This window comes from Melanostigma gelatinosum (assembly GCF_949748355.1).
Source record: "Melanostigma gelatinosum genome assembly, chromosome: 22".
Lineage (NCBI taxonomy): Eukaryota > Metazoa > Chordata > Actinopteri > Perciformes > Zoarcidae > Melanostigma > Melanostigma gelatinosum.
This window is the reverse complement of record NC_136655.1, coordinates 835,368-860,367: the sequence shown is the minus strand read 5'-3', so window position 1 is coordinate 860,367 and position 25,000 is coordinate 835,368. Positions and strand designations below refer to the sequence as shown.

The following is a 25,000-nucleotide window of genomic DNA, read 5'->3' as shown; positions in this document are numbered from 1 at the left end:
CGACTGAGACACTCGTCACACTTCAGAAGAATAAACACATTTTACATTCAATAAGTTTAATATTTAAAAACAATCCTTTATGTTGTTGATTGCTTAATTTTTACGTTACTTCAAGTTTTATGAGCTAAAAACAAAGTTAAGTGCGTTCTTGTTGATGTCTTCAGTTGTTGAGCTCAGTGATTCTGTGACATCACAACAATACAAAGCTTCAACGTTGAGCTGAATCAAACATCACATGCTTGATGGAGCAGCAGCTTCAGCTCTCTCGACTGTTTATTCATGACATTAAATGCAGTTTCTCTTTTTAAAACAGGAACTTTCTCGTTTGTCTCAGAGAAGAGAAGCCGCATGTGGTCCCGTTGTATATTGTTGTGTATTAACAGAGTAGATGTTGTACTTCAGAGACATTCCGTCGCTTCCTGCTCTCTGATGTAATCTCCGGCGGATCGTTTCCTCAGTGTGTTTCTGGAGCACTTCCTCTGGTCTGTACTTCAGCAGCAGACCAGGGTTCTCTAGGAGCTGGTCGCTGTGGTGGAGCAGGAACTTGTGATGTAGCTGCTGTGTGTAGTGGAGACGGGTTTCCTGTCTACGCCCCGTATTCAGGGCTTTCCCACGGGATTGTGGGTAAACCTCGGACCCTTTAAGGTGGATTTATTCCCTCTTAACTGTGACAGAGCTTCAGAAGGATGAAGAGGAGGAGGAGGATGATGATGATGTCACAGACGGTCCGTCGGTTCCTCCAATCAGCAGATCCGGTGCTGATTCTTCTCACCCGTATTATGACGTAGCTCGACACGGAATCATCCAGGTCTCAGGTCAGTTTGAAACTGCTCAGGTACTCTGTTCACTACCTGTTCAGGTACTCTGTTCACTACCTGTTCAGGTACTCTGTTCTCTACCTGTTCAGGTATTCTGTTCTCTACCTGTTCAGGTACTCTGTTCTCTACCTGTTCAGGTACTCTGTTCTCCACCTGTTCAGGTACTCTGTTCTCTACCTTTTTCCTTTCCAGGTGACGACAGGTACGGTAGGAAGTTGATCATCTTCAGCAGCTGCTGTTTGCCTCCATCTCACCAGCTGAACCACCGCCGCCTGCTGGAGTGAGTCCAGACTAAAGCCTTCACACCTGTAGACTGACTCTCACCTGTCGACTGACACACACCTGTAGACTGACACACGCCTGTCGACTGACACTCGCCTGTCGACTGACACTCGCCTGTCGACTGACACTCGCCTGTAGACTGACACACGCCTGTCGACTGACACTCACCTGTAGACTGACACTCGCCTGTAGACTGACTCTCACCTGTCGACTGACACACACCTGTAGACTGACACTCGCCTGTAGACTGACTCTCACCTGTCGACTGACACACACCTGTAGACTGACACTCGCCTGTAGACTGACACTCGCCTGTCGACTGACACTCGCCTGTCGACTGACACTCGCCTGTCGACTGACACACGCCTGTAGACTGACACTCGCCTGTAGACTGACACTCGCCTGTCGACTGACACACGCCTGTCGACTGACACTCGCCTGTCGACTGACACTCGCCTGTCGACTGACACACGCCTGTCGACTGACACTCGCCTGTCGACTGACACTCGCCTGTCGACTGACACTCGCCTGTCGACTGACACACGCCTGTCGACTGACACACGCCTGTCGACTGACACTCGCCTGTCGACTGACACTCGCCTGTCGACTGACACTCGCCTGTCGACTGACACACGCCTGTCGACTGACACTCGCCTGTCGACTGACACTCGCCTGTCGACTGACACTCGCCTGTCGACTGACACACGCCTGTCGACTGACACTCGCCTGTCGACTGACACTCGCCTGTCGACTGACACTCGCCTGTCGACTGACACTCGCCTGTCGACTGACACACGCCTGTCGACTGACACTCGCCTGTCGACTGACACTCGCCTGTCGACTGACACTCGCCTGTCGACTGACACACGCCTGTCGACTGACACTCGCCTGTCGACTGACACTCGCCTGTCGACTGACACTCGCCTGTCGACTGACACTCGCCTGTCGACTGACACTCGCCTGTCGACTGACACTCGCCTGTCGACTGACACACACCTGTAGACTGACACTCGCCTGTCGACTGACACTCGCCTGTAGACTGACACTCGCCTGTCGACTGACACTCGCCTGTCGACTGACACTCGCCTGTCGACTGACACTCGCCTGTCGACTGACACTCGCCTGTCGACTGACACTCGCCTGTCGACTGACACTCGCCTGTCGACTGACACTCGCCTGTAGACTGACACACGCCTGTAGACTGACTCTCACCTGTCGACTGACACACACCTGTCGACTGACACTCGCCTGTCGACTGACACTCACCTGTCGACTGACACACACCTGTCGACTGACACTCGCCTGTAGACTGACACTCGCCTGTCGACTGACACACACCTGTCGACTGACACTCGCCTGTCGACTGACACTCGCCTGTCGACTGACACTCGCCTGTCGACTGACACTCGCCTGTCGACTGACACTCGCCTGTCGACTGACACTCGCCTGTAGACTGACACTCGCCTGTCGACTGACACTCGCCTGTCGACTGACACTCGCCTGTCGACTGACACTCGCCTGTCGACTGACACTCGCCTGTCGACTGACACTCGCCTGTCGACTGACACTCGCCTGTCGACTGACACTCGCCTGTAGACTGACACTCGCCTGTAGACTGACACTCGCCTGTAGACTGACACTCGCCTGTCGACTGACACTCGCCTGTCGACTGACACTCGCCTGTCGACTGACACTCGCCTGTCGACTGACACTCGCCTGTAGACTGACACTCGCCTGTAGACTGACACACACCTGTCGACTGACACTCGCCTGTCGACTGACACTCGCCTGTCGACTGACACTCGCCTGTCGACTGACACACACCTGTCGACTGACACTCGCCTGTCGACTGACACTCGCCTGTCGACTGACACTCGCCTGTCGACTGACACTCGCCTGTCGACTGACACTCGCCTGTCGACTGACACTCGCCTGTAGACTGACACTCGCCTGTAGACTGACACTCGCCTGTAGACTGACACTCGCCTGTCGACTGACACTCGCCTGTAGACTGACACTCGCCTGTCGACTGACACTCGCCTGTCGACTGACACTCGCCTGTCGACTGACACTCGCCTGTCGACTGACACTCGCCTGTCGACTGACACTCGCCTGTCGACTGACACTCGCCTGTCGACTGACACTCGCCTGTCGACTGACACTCGCCTGTCGACTGACACTCGCCTGTCGACTGACACTCGCCTGTCGACTGACACTCGCCTGTAGACTGACACTCGCCTGTAGACTGACACACACCTGTCGACTGACACTCGCCTGTCGACTGACACTCGCCTGTCGACTGACACACACCTGTCGACTGACACTCGCCTGTCGACTGACACTCGCCTGTCGACTGACACTCGCCTGTCGACTGACACTCGCCTGTCGACTGACACTCGCCTGTCGACTGACACTCGCCTGTCGACTGACACTCGCCTGTAGACTGACACTCGCCTGTAGACTGACACTCGCCTGTAGACTGACACTCGCCTGTCGACTGACACTCGCCTGTAGACTGACACTCGCCTGTCGACTGACACTCGCCTGTCGACTGACACTCGCCTGTCGACTGACACTCGCCTGTCGACTGACACTCGCCTGTCGACTGACACTCGCCTGTCGACTGACACTCGCCTGTCGACTGACACTCGCCTGTCGACTGACACTCGCCTGTCGACTGACACTCGCCTGTCGACTGACACTCGCCTGTCGACTGACACTCGCCTGTCGACTGACACTCGCCTGTCGACTGACACTCGCCTGTAGACTGACTCTCGCCTGTCGACTGACACACGCCTGTCGACTGACACTCGCCTGTCGACTGACACTCGCCTGTCGACTGACACTCGCCTGTCGACTGACACTCGCCTGTCGACTGACACTCGCCTGTCGACTGACACACGCCTGTAGACTGACACTCGCCTGTAGACTGACACTCGCCTGTCGACTGACACTCGCCTGTCGACTGACTCTCACCTGTCGACTGACACACGCCTGTCGACTGACACTCGCCTGTCGACTGACACTCGCCTGTCGACTGACACTCGCCTGTCGACTGACACTCGCCTGTCGACTGACACACGCCTGTCGACTGACACACGCCTGTCGACTGACACTCGCCTGTCGACTGACACTCGCCTGTCGACTGACACACGCCTGTCGACTGACACTCGCCTGTCGACTGACACACGCCTGTCGACTGACACTCGCCTGTCGACTGACACTCGCCTGTCGACTGACACACACCTGTCGACTGACACTCGCCTGTAGACTGACACTCACCTGTAGACTGACTCTCACCTGTCGACTGACACACGCCTGTCGACTGACACTCGCCTGTCGACTGACACACGCCTGTCGACTGACACTCGCCTGTCGACTGACACTCGCCTGTCGACTGACACACGCCTGTCGACTGACACACACCTGTCGACTGACACACGCCTGTCGACTGACACACGCCTGTCGACTGACACTCACCTGTCGACTGACACTCACCTGTAGACTGACACTCACCTGTAGACTGACACTGCACTCACTCACCTGATGCCTGTGTTGCTCGTGTTCTCTGCAGGTACCTGAAGTTCACGCTGGACCAGTATGTGGAGATGGACTACATCCTGGTTTACTTCCACCACGGCCTGAGGAGCAGCAACAAGCCGTCTCTGAAGTGGCTCCGAGAAGCGTATGCAGAGTTCGACAGGAAGTGAGTCTCCTCGGTGAAACCTGACGGTTACTTTATTTTGGTCTCTTTGAGTTTGAATTGTACTGAACTTATATTATTCGTGTTCAGAACTCTGATTTAGTTTATCTTCAACAGGTACAAGAAGAACATGAAAACTTTGTACGTCGTTCATCCGACAAACTTCATCCGAATCGTGTGGAACATCTTCAAACCTGTGATCAGGTAAAGAACTCACCTGCTGGACCTGAAACCGTGTGAAACGTTGAAGCTTCTTCATGTTTCTTCTTCTTCAGTCACAAGTTTGGGAAGAAGCTGATGTACGTGAACTACCTGACCGAACTCGGAGAACACCTGAACTACGAGCAGCTCATCATCCCCCCCGACGTGCTCAGGTACTCGACTGCTCTTCATCCAGGAAGTGGTTTAGATCGGCTGAGTAACCTGGTTCTAGAGGGGAACCGGTTCTAAATGAGTATAAAACAGAGTATTGATGCTATTTGATTGCACATACGAATAATAGAGCAATGTCTATTTTTCTGATATCTTATTTTATTTTTATTAAAATGAAAAAATATTTGTATTTCTTTTAATTTAGTTATTTTTGTATTTTTTTGTATTACATTTTTTTAATCATTGTCTTAATTAATCATTGATATGAATACATGAACTGATATGGAAACCATTGTTTTTGTGCGTCTCAGACACGATGAGAAGCTTCGAGCTGCTCAGAGAGGAGGAGGAGCCCCCCCCTCACTGAAGACCCCCCCACCCCGACCCCCCCTCCCCACACAGCAGTTTGGAGTCAGTCTGCAGTAGTGAGTAGTTCACTGACCACCCACAGCGTAGTTTAGACGAGCGTCTGTCCTTCTGACGGCGAGTTGTTTGTTGTTCAGCATCAGAGAGAAGAACGGCGAGCAGATGATCCCTCCTGTGATCCGGCACACTGTGAGCTACCTGAAGCAGAGAGGTGAGTGCTGATGTCATCAGGTCGTGGTTGTTCATATTTAATGATAGAATGTAAACTCATAAATCATGAAAGACGAGCGTATTTCTCGGCGCTGTTGTGAGTTTCAGGTCTGAGGACCGAGGGCATCTTCAGACGCTCGGCTCGAGTTCAGCTCATCAAAGACGTTCAGAGGCTCTACAACCTGGGTGAGCGGGGTCTCCCTCCCTGAGGAGCAGGGGCCTCTCAGTACCAGGAAGCGGAGATCAATGTGTGATAACATCATCGACTGATCAATAATGTGTTGATAAAGTTTATTTGAATCACCGACTCTTCAGGTAAACCCGTAAACTTTGACGATTATCACGACGTCCACGTTCCTGCTGTGATCCTCAAGACGTTCCTCAGAGAGATGCCAGAACCTCTGCTCACCTTCACAGTGTACAGCCAGGTCCAGGACCTCCTCAGTGAGTGGGGCGGGGGGGGGGGGCTCTTCCTCTTCCTCTTCCTCTTGTTGTCTCACACCTTTGTTTGTTTGTTGTTGTAGCCGTGGAGACGAGTCTGAGGGTCAGCCGCTGCAAACAGATGATGGAAAGTCTTCCTGAACATCACTTCATCGTAGCAAAGTACCTGCTGAGTTTCCTCCACACGGTACGACTTATGAATATTCAATATAATATTTAATATTCATTCAACCTCGAATATTAAAAATGTAACTTCATATATATGTATATGTATATGTTAGGGGTGTAACGGTTCACAACAGTCACGGTTCGGTACAGTAGAAAACTATCAATGCAGAGAAATGTACTTTATTTTAAAATATATTTATTCATTACAACTAACATCATGAAGTCATTCTTTGACTTTGAACAATGATGAACTATACCTGAGTGACTCATCAGCATAAAAAACAAAAGCTGCTCCTTAATGTGATGTAGTGTTGTTACTTACATCTTGCAAAAGAGATTTTTAATCTCAATGGGACGACCTGCTTAAATAAAGGTTTTTCAATTATTATTATTATTTTTTCCTCGCCGATCGTGTCCTCGCCGATCGTGTCCCCGCCGCTCGTGTCCTCGCCGATCGTGTCCCCGCTGATCGTGTCCTCCCTGATCGTGTCCTCGCTGATCGTGTCCTCGCTGGTCTCAGGTGTCTCAGCAGAGCCTGGTGAACAGGATGAGCTCCTCTAACCTGGCCTGTGTGTTCGGGGTGAACCTGGTGTGGCCTCTCCACGGCTCCATGTCTCTCACGGATCTGACGCCCATCAACATCTTCACGGAGATCCTCGTGGAACACTTCCCCACCGTGTTCGGCTCCCGCTGCCCACCTGCACAGGTGGACCCCTGAAACCACCGTGATCCGGACTCTTCTTCTGGGAACGTCTGTTATTTTCCACTGGTTCAACACTTGGAGGGTAAATATCTCAACTACCATGCAGTCAGCTGTGGATGTTCATTGTCCCCAGAGGACACTTCTCACAGACTCTCGATGTTTCCTCTCACGTCGCCGTCTCGATAAATATCCAAATCTCAAGAGTCTGATTCCACCAACACTGACTGAAGGTTGCTGCTCCTCAGAGGATGAACCTTTAACATGGTGCACTGTTGTGGAGTGTTGCCTTTGATCTCTGTTGTTGCTGATAATTGAATCACGTTATTTTGTGTTGATGGTGCACATATGTTTCATAAGTCTGATATCGTTCTGATCTTCTCTTGTTCGGTCACTTAAATGGGACAGAGTGTACGTAACGTACGGGCTACACTGTCACGCACGTACGTGTTCACTGACATGAAAACAAACACTTGAAACATTTTTTGTTCTTGAATTTTGTTTATTAATGATTCCATTTTTCGTAAGAACGTGGTACAAAAAAGTGAGACGACTCTTTAATCATTCACCAACTTCCATCACTGAACTTGTTTAATGCATCATAAAGAAGAGAAAACTACATTGGCATATTTAAGACAAACACGTTCCTACACACGACCCACTGGACAGCCCTCGTATTACTGACATGAAAACTACTTCACAGCCAACACACAGTTTCACTTTCCATCTAAACGCCGCGTCGCTTCCTCGTGAACAACATCGAACGTCGCGAAGCTGGAAGTCAGAACGCAGAACCGGCAAACAATAAAGATCCAACGTTCTGTTTTCTTCTTGTTTTTTTGCTCCTTGATAAAAGAATATAAAATTGTTCGAACTTCTTCTTTTCTTCCATTTGTTCAAATGTTGTGTCGTGTATTAAAATAGATTTGTTTAAGCACAGTTTCTCCCGGAGAAGAGTTCTAGAAACGGATGAGGAGGTTTTTTGGGGCGGTTGATGTTTGTTCGGGTTCTGAAGCGCTGATATGGTTCCATCGGGTTCTATTCACCACCCGGAGTCTCGATATGCATCACATGGTACATTCTGAGAGATTTCACTTCTCCACACTGATCATGATTTTATTCATTTTTAAAAAGGCAAGTTAGGTTCAACGTTGATGCATATCTGCTGTTTATCTGACGGACAGAGCCTGGTGTCCACTCGATGCACCGTCGTGTTCAACGGGTCACGGCCTGCAGCTGTTGAGCATCAGAACACGTTCACGCCAATAATGTGATGAGGAAAGATCCGGGAGGACATTATGGTGACAAACGGTCGAAGTGATGACGTCATATCTCAAAATAAGGACTCGGTGGCCCGGTAGGCCGAAGTCAGACAGTGAAGTGAGCGAGACGCCGAGTCGTTATTCAGAGACGCCGAGTCGTTATTCAGAGACGCCGAGTCGTTATTCAGAGACGCCGAGTCGTTATTCAGAGACGCCGAGTCGTTATTCAGAGACGCAGAGTCGTTATTTAGAGCTAACAAGTCGTTATTTCGAGATAACAAGTCGTATCGACGAACAGGATATTTTTTCTTCTTTCATTGGTGGAAATGGACTTTGCATAATTAAGAGCTCCAACAACTTGATACAAAGTTTTTATGAACCGGATCAAATCGGTTTAAAAGTGTTAACGTGGTAAAAATGCCGCTGTGTCTTTAAATGGAGGCAGTCTGTGTTTCATACATCATAGATGTATGAAACACTTTAATAACATTAAACGGTATCATTTCTGCAGCACATAACACAATGAATACTAATTGCTAAGACACTGATATGAGATGTGTCCGGAGGACTTCAGACTTGTTAATTTACAACAAAATCTATCTGCAGTAAATCCAGCGGTGGCACAAACATTTAGAAGTGAAAGTACTTGTTATGCAGAAAGTTGGCCCTTGGGAGCGTTACGTTATCGTTACGTTTATCATTTCATGTTATTGCAAACACACAGACGTGTTGGTAGAATATGAATATTGTAGTGAGAAGATATGAATTGGGAAATGTAAGGAGCAAAATGAATATAAGAAATTAGTAATTTGAGGTGGAACATTCAACATAAACTCGGACATCAACCAGGCTCTGTGCTCTGATAAAGCGCATTTTATATATATATATATATGTATATATTTATGTGTGTATTTTATTTTCAAACATAACGTGCATTTGGCTCAGAGTGTTGCGTGACAGCGGGAACAGATATGAATGTTTTCATACGTTTCAGAGAAAAACACAGTCGGGACTTCATTTCTGCATCAGACTTTTTTTCCAGCTTCTCAAATGTGAACATACGTTTAAATATCCAAAATGTATTTGAAACAAACTTCTACCCGATACACTAATAGGGTGTGGTTGTAATCTGTGCTTTTTAATTTTTACAAATAATAAAATGTGATTAATCGATAATCATGAATTTAACAACACTTCAAAATCGATTTTTTTAGTTTTTTTTAAACAGCTGATCACAAAATGAGCTGATTGAAAATGAAACTTCTTTGGATGTAAACGCACGCAGACCTTCACTTTCCAGTGTTTGATCTGAACTTTGATCTGTGACCCTTCGACGGCCTTTTGCCGTCTTTAATGCGTTCGTTTCGTTGTTGTCGGCCACGAACGCTCCGGTTTGTTTCTGACTACAGATGAAGCTTCTCCACCAATGACAATCGTTTCAGTACCTCAGAGACCAAACGCAGGATATGATTATGAATAAGAATAAAAACAACCGATTCCCTTTTCTTTCTTTTGATAAAATCTTTCCTCTGGATCACGGAAACCATTTGTTCATGTTTGTGCATCGACGGATGATCGATCGATAGAAAAGGACTAAATCAACGGAACCTCTGGACCGGCAGGAAGACTGAGCAGGACGGACGCACCGAGCTGAGGACAAGAGCGTCTTCGGCGTCGTGTTGCAGGTTTTTTACGGAGTTTTCCCGTTTTTCGGATTGACTGGTTTCTTTACAGGAATAAGAAGCCGGATGTGAAAGGATCGTTTGTACTTGAGGCCGTGTTTCGTGTTTCGTTAACCGGCTCGTCGTCGCCGCTCAACGTTCATAAAACACGAGTAAAAAAACAAATGAGCGAAAAATATGAAATAGGCAGAAAGAAAGCACAACAGACGTCATTGAAGATGATCCCAGTACAAAAACAAAGGAACAGGTTTTTGGCATATTTTCTATACTGGTTTGGGGGGGGGGGGGGGGGGGGCTGTGAACAAACACGTCAAGTCTCTTCTCATTGAACTGTTTCTCTTCTGTGATGGAAAACCAGCGTGAACATGAACTCCTTGTTTCTACGGAGACGTCGGGGTCGTGACCTCCATCGATTCATCGCTTCTCATTCTTGAAGCAGAAACATTGAAGTGATTGACATGTTCTCTGATGAGCCTCTTCATGAGAAGAGCTTTCTCTGTTGAACTCGGTGAACTAAATGTTTTTGGTTTCGACGTTTCACGACGTTAATAAAAATAATCGTCCTGATTGAAACTGAATTTACTTGAAATCTTTTCTGATTAAGAACAAAATACGACGACATGATTTTAAGTCTTTTAAATGTTGTTGAACATCTTCAGGAACTTTTAAAAAGATTTCCTGATTTTTAGCTTTTTTGATATTTTGAATTATAACAAAGAAAACAACTTTCAATCAATTGAATTTAAAAATGTCTGGATTTATATTAATTATCACTGTTTTCATGAAGTTTAGCTTTACATATTTCTCTGAAGGAAATGTAAAATCATGTGATATTTTACATTTCCATGTTCTTGTTTCTCCGTTGGCGTACCGGGCATTGTGGGTAAAAACTTAATATAAATGAAGTACAGAACCATGAGAGGCTTGTACCCCAGAATGTAAATCAACTCATGAATAACATGAAAGCTTTGTTCTGAACAGAACCACGCGTACTGATATTATCTCTTCATACGCTGATGATAATGTGCTGATTCTGCATAAAAATACGGTTCATGACAAATTTAGGATTTCTTTCTCGTTAATTTACAACTTTGATCTCAAGGTTTTTTCTTGGAATATAACAAGTCCCCCCCCCCCCTTATCCTTCACTTGCTGTCAACGGTTGCCTAGATACGCCGCTGTTTGTGTCCTATGTTGGCGTTGCCGTCGAGCAGGAAACAGTTAAAGGTTCAGAGACTCGACTGTTTCAGATGTGACTTCAGTAAAAAAAAACTGCAATGATACTCATAATAATAATACAACATATGTACAATGATCCCTTGAATACTCAACAGGCATCAGCAAGAAAATACGAAAATCTCCACTAGAAACGCTCATTTCTGTAGTTTTATCTTAAATACTTTTTTCTTTGACTTTAACTATTAATACTGAAAAAAAGTTATTCTCTGTTTTTTGTTTTGAAGGCTCGTATGCGTTCACATACACGATGAAAAACATTTTTCCTGAATTATTATGGCAAAAAACATTGTTGATATGAGAATGAGAAGAAAGATCTACTGAGATATATCAACGTACAGCTTCCCCGTCGAACGTCAGTCATAAATACATTAAGGCCAACAACGTTAATAAATAGAAAAGAACATAAAAAAAGAAATCTCGTAAGCACTGTAGGTGTTGGGTTTTTAAAAAATACTTGAATGAGTGAAGACGCTTCTTTTTCTCAAGTGTTTTGCGTCTTTTCTTTCGGCTCCTTCGGAGGAAAGAAAAGACGCTTTCAGATGTTATTCAGACAAGAGAAGGAAATCACTGCCCTTAAAGGTCCGCGTGGAACAAAGGTCCGTGGCTAGTTGTTGACGTCATCCCGGCCGTGGGCGTGGCTCTTTTGCTGGAGGGGCGTGGCCGAGGGGCCCGGGGCGGCAGCGACGGGGGGGGCGGCGGTGACGGTGCTGCCGGGTTTGATCCGGGACCGGGCCGGCGGGGAGGAGGCGGCGCCGGTCACGGTCACCTGGATGAGCTGGTCGCGTTGGATCGAGCGGATCAGAGCTTTGAGGCGTTCCAGTGACGCCCGAGTGTCTCTCTGCTGCCCCAACAGACGCTCCCTCAGGTCCATGCACTGCTGCACACGAGCACAGTTATTACACGCATGCAGGACAGAGGACACTCCCAATTCACCAGGTCTGAAGCTCCACATTCACAGTCAAAACACGTCAATACAAGAACTTCAATCATCTCTCAAACGAACAAACATAAATAATATTGTCATTAATATATTTTGCACCAGAGTGTTTAATGTTGATCCGACCTCACAAAGGAAAGACGTGTGTGTGTGTGTGGGGGGGGCACTAATACACGTCATAGATAGCAGCTACGTCAGCAGCTACGTCAGCAGTTACGTCAGCAGCTACGTCAGCAGCTACGTCAGCAGCTACGTCAGCAGCTACGTTAGCAGCTACGTTAGCAGCTACGTTAGCAGCTACGTTAGCAGTTACGTTAGCAGTTACGTTAGCAGTTACGTAAGCAGTTACGTTAGCAGCTACGTTAGCAGTTACGTTAGCAGTTACGTTAGCAGTTACGTAAGCAGTTACGTTAGCAGCTACGTTAGCAGTTACGTTAGCAGTTACGTTAGCAGTTACGTAAGCAGTTACGTTAGCAGCTACGTTAGCAGCTACGTTAGCAGTTACGTCAGCAGCTACGTCAGCAGCTACGTTAGCAGCTACGTCAGCAGCTACGTCAGCAGCTACGTTAGCAGCTACGCTAGCGCTCTGTTTTTGTTTTGAAACAAATCAAGCGCTCCCTTATTCATTCATGGTTAACCCTTTCAGCGTCTTTACTTTGAGCGTGTCGTTGAGCTTCTCGTCTTGTTCCTCCAGGTGAGAGCACTCTTTCTTCAGCTCGCTGCTTCGTCTCAGCAGCCGTCGCTTCTCCTCCTGCCTCACTGCACACACACACACACACACACACACACACACACACACCATCAGTACAGCTGTGAAACAACACACACACACACACACTGGTAGAAGCTGGTTCTTACCCGTCTTGTGTGTGACGTAGGACTGAACAAAGTTCTGCGGCCACGACATGTTTTCCTTGTTCAGAACCTGAGGATCAGACACAAAAAGTGAATTATTGGTTCATTAAAACAGAAACAGTCAGCATCACTGTGTCTGAATGCAGCCTGGCATGAGGTGACAGAAGTATATTTATTTGTAATAATCATGAGAGTAATATGAAGTCTGAACTGAGCTTCATATCTGACAGTTTTAGTTCTTTGAGGCGTGAACGATGAAGTGGGGCTCAGACCTTCTTCTGGCACTTGGGGCAGTACCAGGCTCCTCTGGGGGGGGTTTTGAGTGGCGGGTGGAGGCAGTCTGGGTGGAAGGCTCTGGGGCAGTTGTGGCAGGGCTGCAGCTCTCCGTCCTCCTTACAGACGGCGCAGTGGGCGTCATGCTCCACGTCCTCCTGACGCCACAGAACACAGAGAGTTACCGTAAACGTCACGGTCAGTCAGTGTAGAAGAGACGTTACGTTGACGGGAAAGTTTGTTTTATCTGAAGCTAAACAAACTGAAGACAAAATGTTTCAATGTTGATGAAATCGATAAACATGAACATAAAGATGAGATGAAGAGCAGCAGTGAAATGACAACTTCTCTCTTTTATTCATAAATCACTGTTTCTAATCTTTGTAGTAAAGTCATTCCACACACACACACACACAGGTGACAGGCCGTGACATCACTGGTCATGTGACCTACCTTCCAGCAGAGATCCTCAGAGTCTTGCGTGTGAATGGAAGCAGAGCAGACGGTTAGTGGCAGAGACACACAGGTGAGAGCTGAGGCCATGCAGCAGAGCCGGTTAGCTTAGCTTAGCACAAACACTGGAGGCAGAGGGAAACTGCTAGCCTGACCCAAAACACCTAAACATGCTCTATTGTACTGATGTATCTATATGATTTATGGTTCCATATTCATTTTACAAGCTGAATACAGATATCAATGTGTCTCTAGTTCCTCTGAGAGCCGACATTAAATACTCAATATTAAACCACATGAAGTCTCGTTGCTTCTCTGAGTTTTGAGGTTTTTTGTTAGTTTCTGTTTCTTTACCTCGTGCCGACAGGAAGAGCGAACTGTTCAGATAATGAGACGCCAGACGCTTACGCTGCGAACAAAGAAGAAGAAACTCACGTTAAACAACATTAAAGAGACTTCACCTGTTTATTAATGAAGGATTGAATGTAATAATAAGAGTGTAATAAGTGATTTAATGTAATAATAAGAGTGTAATAAGTGGTTTAATGTAATAATAAGAGTGTAATAAGTGGTTTAATGTAATAATAAGAGCGTAATAAGTGGTTTAATGTAATAAGAGCGTAATAGTGGTTTAATGTAATAATAAGAGTGTAATAAGTGGTTTAATGTAATAATAAGAGCGTAATAAGTGGTTTAATGTAATAATAAGAGTGTAATAAGTGATTTAATGTAATAATAAGAGTGTAATAGTGGTTTAATGTAATAATAAGAGTGTAATAGTGGTTTAATGTAATAATAAGAGCGTAATAAGTGGTTTAATGTAATAATAAGAGTGTAATAAGTGATTTAATGTAATAATAAGAGTGTAATAGTGGTTTAATGTAATAATAAGAGTGTAATAAGTGGTTTAATGTAATAATAAGAGTGTAATAAGTGGTTTAATGTAATAATAAGAGCGTAATAAGTGGTTTAATGTAATAATAAGAGTGTAATAAGTGATTTAATGTAATAATAAGAGTGTAATAGTGGTTTAATGTAATAATAAGAGTGTAATAAGTGGTTTAATGTAATAATAAGAGTGTAATAAGTGATTTAATGTAATAATAAGAGTGTAATAGTGGTTTAATGTAATAATAAGAGTGTAATGAGTGGTTTAATGTAATAATAAGAGTGTAATAGTGGTTTAATGTAATAATAAGAGTGTAATAGTGGTTTAATGTAATAATAAGAGTGTAATGAGTGGTTTAATGTAATAATAAGAGTGTAATGAGTGGTTTAATGTAATAATAAGAGTGTAATAAGTGGTTTAATGTAATAATAAGAGTGTAATAAGTGATTTAATGTAATAATAAGAGTGTAATAAGTGATTTAATGTAATAATAAGAGTGTAATAGTGGTTTAATGTAATAATAAGAGTGTAATGAGTGGTTTAATGTAATAATAAGAGTGTAATGAGTGGTTTAATGTAATAATAGTGTAATGAGTGGTTTAATGTAATAATAGTGTAATGAGTGGTTTAATGTAATAATAAGAGTGTAATGAGTGGTTTAATGTAATAATAAGAGTGTAATGAGTGGTTTAATGTAATAATAGTGTAATGAGTGGTTTAATGTAATAATAGTGTAATGAGTGGTTTAATGTAATAATAAGAGTGTAATGAGTGGTTTAATGTAATAATAAGAGTGTAATGAGTGGTTTAATGTAATAATAAGAGTCTAATAAGTGGTTTAATGTAATAATAAGAGTGTAATGAGTGGTTTAATGTCATAATAAGAGCGTAATAAGTGGTTTAATGTAATAATAAGAGTGTAATGAGTGGTTTAATGTAATAATAAGAGTGTAATGAGTGGTTTAATGTAATAATAAGAGTGTAATAAGTGGTTTAATGGAATAATGAGTGTAATAAGTGGTTTAATGTCATAATAAGAGCGTAATAAGTGGTTTAATGTAATAATAAGAGTGTAATGAGTGGTTTAATGGAATAATGAGTGTAATAAGTGGTTTAATGTCATAATAAGAGCGTAATAAGTGGTTTAATGTAATAATAAGAGCGTAATAAGTGGTTTAATGTCATAATAAGAGCGTAATAAGTGGTTTAATGTAATAATAAGAGCGTAATAAGTGATTTAATGGAATAATAAGAGTGTAATAAGTGATTTAATGGAATAATAAGTGTAATAAGTGGTTTAATGTAATAATAAGAGTGTAATAAGTGGTTTAATGTAATAATAAGAGTGTAATAAGTGGTTTAATGTAATAATAAGAGTGTAATAAGTGATTTAATGTAATAATAAGAGTGTAATAAGTGGTTTAATGTAATAATAAGTGTAATAAGTGGTTTAATGTAATAATAAGAGTGTAATAAGTGGTTTAATGTAATAATAAGAGTGTAATAAGTGGTTTAATGTAATAATAAGAGTGTAATAAGTGATTTAATGTAATAATAAGAGTGTAATAAGTGGTTTAATGTAATAATAAGAGTGTAATAAGTGGTTTAATGTAATAATAAGAGTGTAATAAGTGGTTTAATGTAATAATAAGAGTGTAATAAGTGGTTTCATGTAATAATAAGAGTGTAATAAGTGGTTTAATGTAATAATAAGAGTGTAATAAGTGGTTTAATGTAATAATAAGAGTGTAATAAGTGGTTTAATGTAATAATAAGAGTGTAATAAGTGGTTTAATGTAATAATAAGAGTGTAATAAGTGGTTTAATGTAATAATAAGAGTGTCCTGACCTCCGGTTCAAACAGGCCGCTGTAGGCCGGGTTGGCGGTGCTTCGTCTCTTCCTCTCTTGTCTCTTCGTCTGGATTTCTGATCAAAAACAAAACACAGTAATGTGTTTCATGTTTTTAACAGATTTAATGGCTCCACAGTTTATAAAAGCAGCTAAAGTTCAATTTATCAATAAATAAACACCTCACACACTTCACAGTTTGTGCCACATAAACAGACAAAACCAAACTCTATACTCACCTTCTAGGTGTTCTGTGGTGACGAGGCCGAGCGCCACCATGAAGGCGATTTTCTGTAAAACAGAGCGAGAGAGAGAGAGAGAGACGTTAACGAGGAAAATATTCTACAACAGAAACAGAGGAAGAAGAAGAAGATCGTTAAGTTGTTCCGTCACTGATGAATAAATAAAGTTACAGATAATAGAACCAGATCCTAAAGCTTCTCTCACCCTGGGGTCCTCGTCTTTCTTCTTCGAGGGGGATTTGGGGGTCTCCTGTGACGGGGGGTCTGCCAGGGCCCCTGGAGGCCCCTCGGTGCTGCTGGGGGCCTGTGGCTGGATTATTATCACCTTGAGGCAAACGAACAGACAACATGTTAGAATAAAACCATGATTCACTCATTTATTAATCAATTACTTCACAACATCGATATTTAGTATATCATATTTCATATTTTGTGTATTTAATAGATCGTATTTAATATTTAGCATAAAATATTTAAGCTCATAAAAAAATACTAAATTTCAAATCTAAAATCTTTATTTTCTAAATATTTAAACAATACGTTTGAATCTAAAAACTCTTTTAATCTGAATCCTAGAATCAGTGAGAGTATTCATACAGAATGAAATGAGTTGTTGGTGGAGACAATATTAAAACTTTAATATTTAATAATGTCTGCACCTTGACGGCCTCGCTGACGGCCGACACCCCGTTGCTAGCGGGCGAGGCAGCGATGATGGCGAAGGCCACGCCGGGCCCCGCGGAGGCGTGCTGGACGGGTCCACACGGGCCGCCGGGCGGCGAGGCGTCGCTCTGTCCGTTGGGCTGCTGGTCGGGGCTGAAGGTGCTGTTGGCGGTGGGCAAAGTGGGGCCCTGGCCCCGCGGACTGACCACGGCGGTGGCCCTCTGCAGGCCGAGAGGCTGCAGCTCTTGACACGGACTGTGAGGGAGGCTGTCGGGGATCTGGGTCTTTGGCCTGACCTGCAGGACCAGAACCAGGGCAGATGTTCACACACCTGGAGGGCTCTTCACAGACTTTAGTCATTTACTGTAAAGCTTTGACCACAATAAAGATCAGTTACTGTCACATTTCATCCTCATACTTTAACTTCTGCCCTTTCTTCATTGCACACACGAACATAATCTCTCTTTCCAGTCTGGTGAGTCTCTGCTGCCACCTGGTGGACGTCTGGTCTCTTTGTAAACATTCAACCTACTGCATCTTTTACTGTAGTTCTGTTAGGACGTCCCCTTGGACATTTTTATGAATATAACAATCTATTAATCAAGAACATCGTTGGTATAATAAGGCAGAATATAAATAACTGTTTGTGTCTTAATATTTTCTATAACTTTAGAGAGTAAAAGGTGGACTGACTGTTACCCGTGCAGGTGGACTGACTGTTACCCGTGCAGGTGGACTGACTGTTACCTGTGCAGGTGGACTGACTGTTACCCGTGCAGGTGGACTGACTGTTACCCGTGCAGGTGGACTGACTGTTACCCGTGCAGGTGGACTGACTGTTACCTGTGCAGGTGGACTGTTACCCGTGCAGGTGGACTGTTACCTGTGCAGGTGGACTGTTACCCGTGCAGGTGGACTGTTACCTGTGCAGGTGGACTGAATGTTACCTGTGCAGGTGGACTGACTGTTACCTGTGCAGGTGGACTGTTACCCGTGCAGGTGGACTGTTACCTGTGCAGGTGGACTGAATGTTACCTGTGCAGGTGGACTGACTGTTACCTGTGCAGGTGGACTGTTACCCGTGCAGGTGGACTGTTACCCGTGCAGGTGGACTGTTACCTGTGCAGGTGGACTGACTGTTACCTGTGCAGGTGGACTGACTGTTACCCGTGCAGGTGGACTGACTGTTACCTGTGCAGGTGGACTGAATGTTACCTGTGCAGGTGGACTGACTGTTACCCGTGCAGGTGGACTGAATGTTACCTGTGCAGGTGGACTGACTGTTACCCGTGCAGGTGGACTGACTGTTACCCGTGCAGGTGGACTGACTGTTACCCGTGCAGGTGGACTGTTACCTGTGCAGGTGGACTGACTGTTACCTGTGCAGGTGGACTGAATGTTACCTGTGCAGGTGGACTGACTGTTACCCGTGCAGGTGGACTGACTGTTACCTGTGCAGGTGGACTGAATGTTACCTGTGCAGGTGGACTGACTGTTACCCGTGCAGGTGGACTGAATGTTACCTGTGCAGGTGGACTGACTGTTACCCGTGCAGGTGGACTGACTGTTACCCGTGCAGGTGGACTGACTGTTACCCGTGCAGGTGGACTGTTACCTGTGCAGGTGGACTGACTGTTACCTGTGCAGGTGGACTGACTGTTACCCGTGCAGGTGGACTGACTGTTACCCGTGCAGGTGGACTGACTGTTACCCGTGCAGGTGGACTGTTACCTGTGCAGGTGGACTGACTGTTACCCGTGCAGGTGGACTGTTACCCGTGCAGGTGGACTGTTACCCGTGCAGGTGGACTGACTGTTACCCGTGCAGGTGGACTGACTGTTACCCGTGCAGGTGGACTGACTGTTACCTGTGCAGGTGGACTGACTGTTACCTGTGCAGGTGGACTGACTGTTACCCGTGCAGGTGGACTGTTACCCGTGCAGGTGGACTGTTACCCGTGCAGGTGGACTGACTGTTACCCGTGCAGGTGGACTGACTGTTACCCGTGTAGGTGGACTGACTGTTACCCGTGCAGGTGGACTGACTGTTACCCGTGCAGGTGGACTGACTGTTACCCGTGCAGGTGGACTGTTACCTGAGGTAGCACTGTGGCTGCTTGTCCTGCCAGCCGGTGCAGGGAGCTGACTTGAGGCACCTTGATGGGCACAGCAGTGAGAGTTCCCATCATCTGGAAGGAACACAAATGCAACATTCAATAAAACATCACTTCATCACCAAACTACCAGGAAGTGAAAGCACACCTTCACCAGCGATGCTGCTGGCTTTGATTATTCAACTGATTTCTACATCAATAGATGTTCACTTGACTGCAATGTGAGGAGAATAAAAGCAGAAAATCATTAAAGATTAAAAGAAACAATGAAGTTCCTGATCTTCTGTTGTTTCAATGCCACCAAACTAACCCTTCAGCAAACTGTTTCACAACGTTCATCGGTTATGTTTCCTTAAATCTTTACGTTTCTGTTTCTCTTTAACCAACATTTATTTTCTGCAATGCATTGTGGGACATCTGTTAGTCTCACAATCACAAACCAGTCAAACCAGTGGAAACAGAAACCTTCACAACCATCAGAGCAGGAAGAGAAACCTGTTATTTCTATTTGACTGTTTTCGTTTGAGATGTTGTAGTAACAACCAGCGGCCACTAGGGGAGCTCCTGATGCACCACACAGAGCGGACCTGACACCAGCTGCATGCTGGGAAATCCACATTTGTCAGAGAGGACAGAGATTTCAATCCAAATTGAGCTTTTTTAAGAATCAAGAATAAAACTAAAATATGAGAAATCTTCAAATAAAAAAGGAGATTTATTACAGTTTAAAGAAAGAAAGTTTATAAAGTCTAGAAGTGATTCAAATCAAATCATTTAATCAACATGGAATCTATGTTTCTATTTGTGTGCACATCTTGTAGAATGAAAAAATACTTTAAAATAAAAAATATTGATACTGTCGCAGAGCATTGTTACTCCTTTAATTTATTCATTTTGAATGTAGTTATGTCTTGTCTTGTTATATATACATTTAATGTAAGTTTGTTTCAGTGATCTTGTGAATTTATCGCTTAAATAAACATGAAAATGTTTAATTTAAAATTTTAAAACTGAAGAAAAAGCATCAAAAGATCAAAACATGTTCATGTTGGAGAAGAATAATAACCGTATGATCTGGAGTCATGATAGACTTTTATGAAGTTTAATGACATTTAATGAAGAAATATTAGTTCATAAATCTGCTTAAACAGCAACCTTTAAGATGATAAGATCTTAAAATGTGTAGTATCAAACGTGAAAATACTCAGATGGAAACATTTAACGAGGACGTGGTGTTTATGTAACATATATAATCACACGCTTTAAGAGAAGTTTTAACTGACAGTATTATTATTATTCCTTTTTAATAAAAATTAATTTAATTTAATTTAATTAAAATAAATTAAATCAAATAAAAACGTATTTAATTTAATTTAATAAAATTAAATTGAATTAAATTGAATAAAAGTAAATTAAACAAAAATGATGCAAATAAAATAAATAAATAGAAAATAATAATAATAATAATACTATGTTATCTTATATACTTTTGTCATGCATGGTCTTTTATTTAATTTGCTCTCATGTGCTACATGAATAAACTTGAGTCTGTGATTGGCCGACACCTGCAGAAGTTAAACCAGTAGATGAACCACAGAAGAAGAAGATTAAAATCTCCTCCATGTTTCCTCTCAGCCGCTCAACAGAAGAAGAAATTCAGGAAAAAAATAGGAAAGTTTCCTCCTCCCCCCTCCTTTCTTCTTCTGTGAAAATCCCTTCATTCCATTGTATTGTGCTGCAGAGGAGGAGGAAGAGGAGGAGGAGGCCCCGGCCTGTTCCCATGGCAACTGCAGAGATGAAAATTCTTGCAGTGGAAGGGCTTTTATTTTCCTAATTGCGTCCTCTTTTCTCCAAACCTAAGCACCTTCTCTTTAGGGTGCCTCCTCTTCTTCCTCCTCCTCCTCCTCCTCCTCCTCCTCCTCCTCCTCCTCCTCTCCAGTGTGAGGAGTGAACACAACCTTGGACCACAGGTTTTATTTCTTTGATGAATTTTTTTCCAAATACCAAAGTCGATAGTGAGATGACAGCTCTGCTGCACACGCAGACTAAAGACTCTAAATACTCTAAAGATCTGAAAGACTCTGAAGACTAAAGACTCTAAAGACTAAAGACTCTAAAGACTAAAGACTCTAACGACTACAGACTCTAAAGACTACAGACTCTAACGACTACAGACTCTAAAGACTACAGACTGAAGACTAAAGACTCTAAAGACTGAAGACTCTAAAGACTCTAAAGATCTGAAAGACTCTAAATACTCTAAAGATCTGAAAGACTCTGAAGACTAAAGACTCTAAAGACTAAAGACTCTAAAGACTACAGACTCTAAAGACTAAAGACTGAAGACTCTAAAGACTATAAAGACTAAAGACTCTAAATACTCTAAAGATCTGAAAGACTCTAAAGACTACAGACTCTAAAGACGACAGACTCTAAAGACTACCGACTCTAAAGACTAAAGACTCTAAATACTCTAAAGACTAAAGACTCTAAAGATTAAAGACTCTAAAGATCTGAAAGACTCTGAAGACTAAAGACTCTAAAGACTCTAAATACTCTAAAGATCTGAAAGACTCTAAAGACTGAAGACTACAGACTCTAAAGACTAAAGACTCTAAATACTAAAGACTCTAAATACTAAAGACTAAATACTCTAAAGATCTGAAAGACTCTAAAGACTAAAGATCTGAAAGACTAAATACTACAGACTCTAAAGACTAAAGATCTGAAAGACTCTAAAGACTACAGACTCTAAAGACCACAGACTCTAAAGACCAAAGATCTGAAAGACTCTAAAGACTACAGACTCTAAAGACCAAAGATCTGAAAGACTCTAAAGACTACAGACTCTAAAGACTACAGACTCTAAAGACCAAAGATCTGAAAGACTCTAAAGACTACAGACTCTAAAGACTACAGACTCTAAAGACCAAAGATCTGAAAGACTCTAAAGACTACAGACTCTAAAGACCACAGACTCTAAAGACCAAAGATCTGAAAGACTCTAAAGACTACAGACTCTAAAGACTACAGACTCTAAAGACCAAAGATCTGAAAGACTCTAAAGACTACAGACTCTAAAGACTACAGACTCTAAAGACCAAAGATCTGAAAGACTCTAAAGACTACAGACTCTAAAGACTACAGACTCTAAAGACCAAAGATCTGAAAGACTCTAAAGACTACAGACTCTAAAGACTACAGACTCTAAAGACCAATGATCTGAAAGACTCTAAAGACTACAGACTCTAAAGACCAAAGATCTGAAAGACTCTAAAGACTACAGACTCTAAAGACTACAGACTCCAAATACCAAAGATCTGAAAGACGCTAAAGACTACAGACTCTAAAGACCAAAGATCTGAAAGACTCTAAAGACTACAGACTCTAAAGACTACAGACTCTAAAGACCAAAGATCTGAAAGACTCTAAAGACTACAGACTCTAAAGACTACAGACTCTAAAGACCAAAGATCTGAAAGACTCTAAAGACTACAGACTCTAAAGACTACAGACTCTAAAGACTACAGACTCTAAAGACCAAAGATCTGAAAGACTCTAAAGACTACAGACTCTAAAGACTACAGACTCCAAAGACCAAAGATCTGAAAGACGCTAAAGACTACAGACTCTAAAGACTACAGACTCTAAATACTCTAAAGATCTGAAAGACTCTAAAGCAGGGGTCTTAAACTCCCGGCCCGCGGGCCAAATCCGGCCCCCAACGTCATTTTATGTGGCCGCGAATCCGCCAGCAAAAAAAATAAATAGTAAAAAAACTTTATTTTTTTTTATTATTATTTTTTTAAATTAGACTTGATAATAAAAATATCCCCATAGTCTAAGTTATGAGATAGAAAGTCATAACTATGATAGAAAGTCATAATTCTGAGATAGAAAGTCAAAATGATGAGATAGAAAGAGTCATAGAAGCAGCTCTTTGGCTGGTTACTGTACATTTAACATGGAAATGTATTGTGAGTACATTGAAGACTACTTTAAACTGTGAATGCAGAGAGTTATTGAACAATATGTTACGAGTAGTTACATTTACAACCGGCCCTTTGTGGGCGACCGTGATGCTGATGTGGCCCGGAGTGGAAATGAGTTTGAGAGCCCTGCTCTAAAGACTGCAGACTCTAAAGACTCCAGACTCTAAAGACTCTAAAGACTGCAGACTCTAAAGACTCTAAAGACTCCAGCATGTTTCCATTCTCTCATCTGTGTGTTGACTTTAAGAGGATTTGAGGAGACGGACCGTAGATCTTTGGTTTCTGTCTCAAAGAAACAAGAAGATGTGAAGCTGCTGCAGCAGCCAGCAGAGGGCGCTGCTTCAGGACACCTCACATCTCTACCCTCTTCATCCTCATCTTCATCACTTCATTCAGACATTAACTCATTAGACGAGAGTTCATAAAACATAGATTTAATAAGAATAAGAACTTTATCAGATGGAGAAAATAACATAAATCTAGTTTCATAAAGAGTCCAGTAACTCCTGTTTTTGTCTTCAATGACAAATATGCTGAAAAAAACTACAAATCACTTTCTCTTAACATATGAAACAAGTGTGTGTGTGTGTGTGTGTACGTGTGTGTGTGTGTGTGTGTGTGTGTGTGTGTGTCTCACAGAGTCCACTGAAGTGCTGAAACAATGCAGCTCTACTGTGATCACTCATGCAGAGCAGTAATCCCATTACACCTCATTATTGATCTTCTAATTAGTGGCCAGGTGGCGTGAGGGACATGCCCCCCTCCTCTCCCCTCCCCTCCCACCATCAGCCAGGATGGCCTCTGATTGGCTGAGCCTCACTCTCGATTGATAAGAGAAGAAGAGCGTGGAGGCCTGCAGGAGGGGTGTGTTTCTTTTTATGACCTGGTGCAGGCAGCTGGGTGGAGAGATGAACAATGGGGGGGGGGGGGGGAGGAGTCTGAGCTCCTCCACACTGGCGAAACAGCAGCTTTTATCTCAGTAAACGTCTCCGTTTGTGTCGGAGCCTCAGACCTGCTCTGAATCTTTAAAACAACTTCCTGCCGAGGAGTCGACCAATCAGAAGCCTCCGAGGAGCGAGTAGACCCTGATGTGACTCGACAAAAAAAAAAACGTACCGATACATACGCTTCATACTTTTTACACACAAACACTGTGCAGCTCTTCATTTTAATAACACACTTGTTTTATGTATTGTTTATTTGTATGATTCTTGACTTTTGTTGTTTGTTGTTTGTTGTTATGCACCAACAGAACAGAGAGCTACGTTATAATAAACCAGATTCTGATCTATTGAGATATAACAAAGTGTATCATAATATTATCTTTAATGTATTCAATATTGCTGTATACTGTGTATATTACAGATACATAATACACTCATAATTTATACCTAGATATTCATATATAATTCACCTAGTTTCACAACAATAATCAATTCATACTTTAAGTAGATTATGAAGTAAACAATTCTCTGGTTTCAGCGTCTCAGA

General features: G+C 43.3%; 2 protein-coding genes across 2 annotated transcripts in view; one reads left to right on the top strand and one right to left on the bottom strand.

The window, feature by feature from the left end:
- Positions 1-11,032, top strand: part of LOC306795638 (rho GTPase-activating protein 8-like) — an 11,876-nt gene extending 844 nt beyond the window's left edge. The window contains exons 3-13 of the mRNA XM_079294207.1: positions 675-815; positions 1,011-1,098; positions 4,675-4,806; positions 4,921-5,007; positions 5,079-5,177; positions 5,487-5,600; positions 5,679-5,752; positions 5,860-5,937; positions 6,067-6,195; positions 6,276-6,379; positions 6,881-11,032. Of these exons, the coding sequence (XP_079150333.1) occupies positions 675-815; positions 1,011-1,098; positions 4,675-4,806; positions 4,921-5,007; positions 5,079-5,177; positions 5,487-5,600; positions 5,679-5,752; positions 5,860-5,937; positions 6,067-6,195; positions 6,276-6,379; positions 6,881-7,078 (1,244 nt within the window). The 3' untranslated portion in view covers positions 7,079-11,032. The remainder of the gene's footprint in view (positions 1-674; positions 816-1,010; positions 1,099-4,674; positions 4,807-4,920; positions 5,008-5,078; positions 5,178-5,486; positions 5,601-5,678; positions 5,753-5,859; positions 5,938-6,066; positions 6,196-6,275; positions 6,380-6,880) is intronic.
- An 815-nt stretch (positions 11,033-11,847) lies between these two features.
- Positions 11,848-25,000, bottom strand: part of phf21b (PHD finger protein 21B) — a gene marked incomplete at its 3' end in the record, with an annotated part of 45,805 nt that continues 32,652 nt past the window's right edge. The window contains exons 5-15 of the mRNA XM_079294837.1: positions 19,500-19,592; positions 17,401-17,700; positions 16,947-17,066; positions 16,739-16,790; positions 16,500-16,576; positions 14,116-14,170; positions 13,762-13,784; positions 13,308-13,466; positions 13,039-13,105; positions 12,836-12,939; positions 11,848-12,120 (exon numbers count right to left, since the gene is read on the bottom strand). Of these exons, the coding sequence (XP_079150963.1) occupies positions 11,848-12,120; positions 12,836-12,939; positions 13,039-13,105; positions 13,308-13,466; positions 13,762-13,784; positions 14,116-14,170; positions 16,500-16,576; positions 16,739-16,790; positions 16,947-17,066; positions 17,401-17,700; positions 19,500-19,592 (1,323 nt within the window). The remainder of the gene's footprint in view (positions 12,121-12,835; positions 12,940-13,038; positions 13,106-13,307; positions 13,467-13,761; positions 13,785-14,115; positions 14,171-16,499; positions 16,577-16,738; positions 16,791-16,946; positions 17,067-17,400; positions 17,701-19,499; positions 19,593-25,000) is intronic.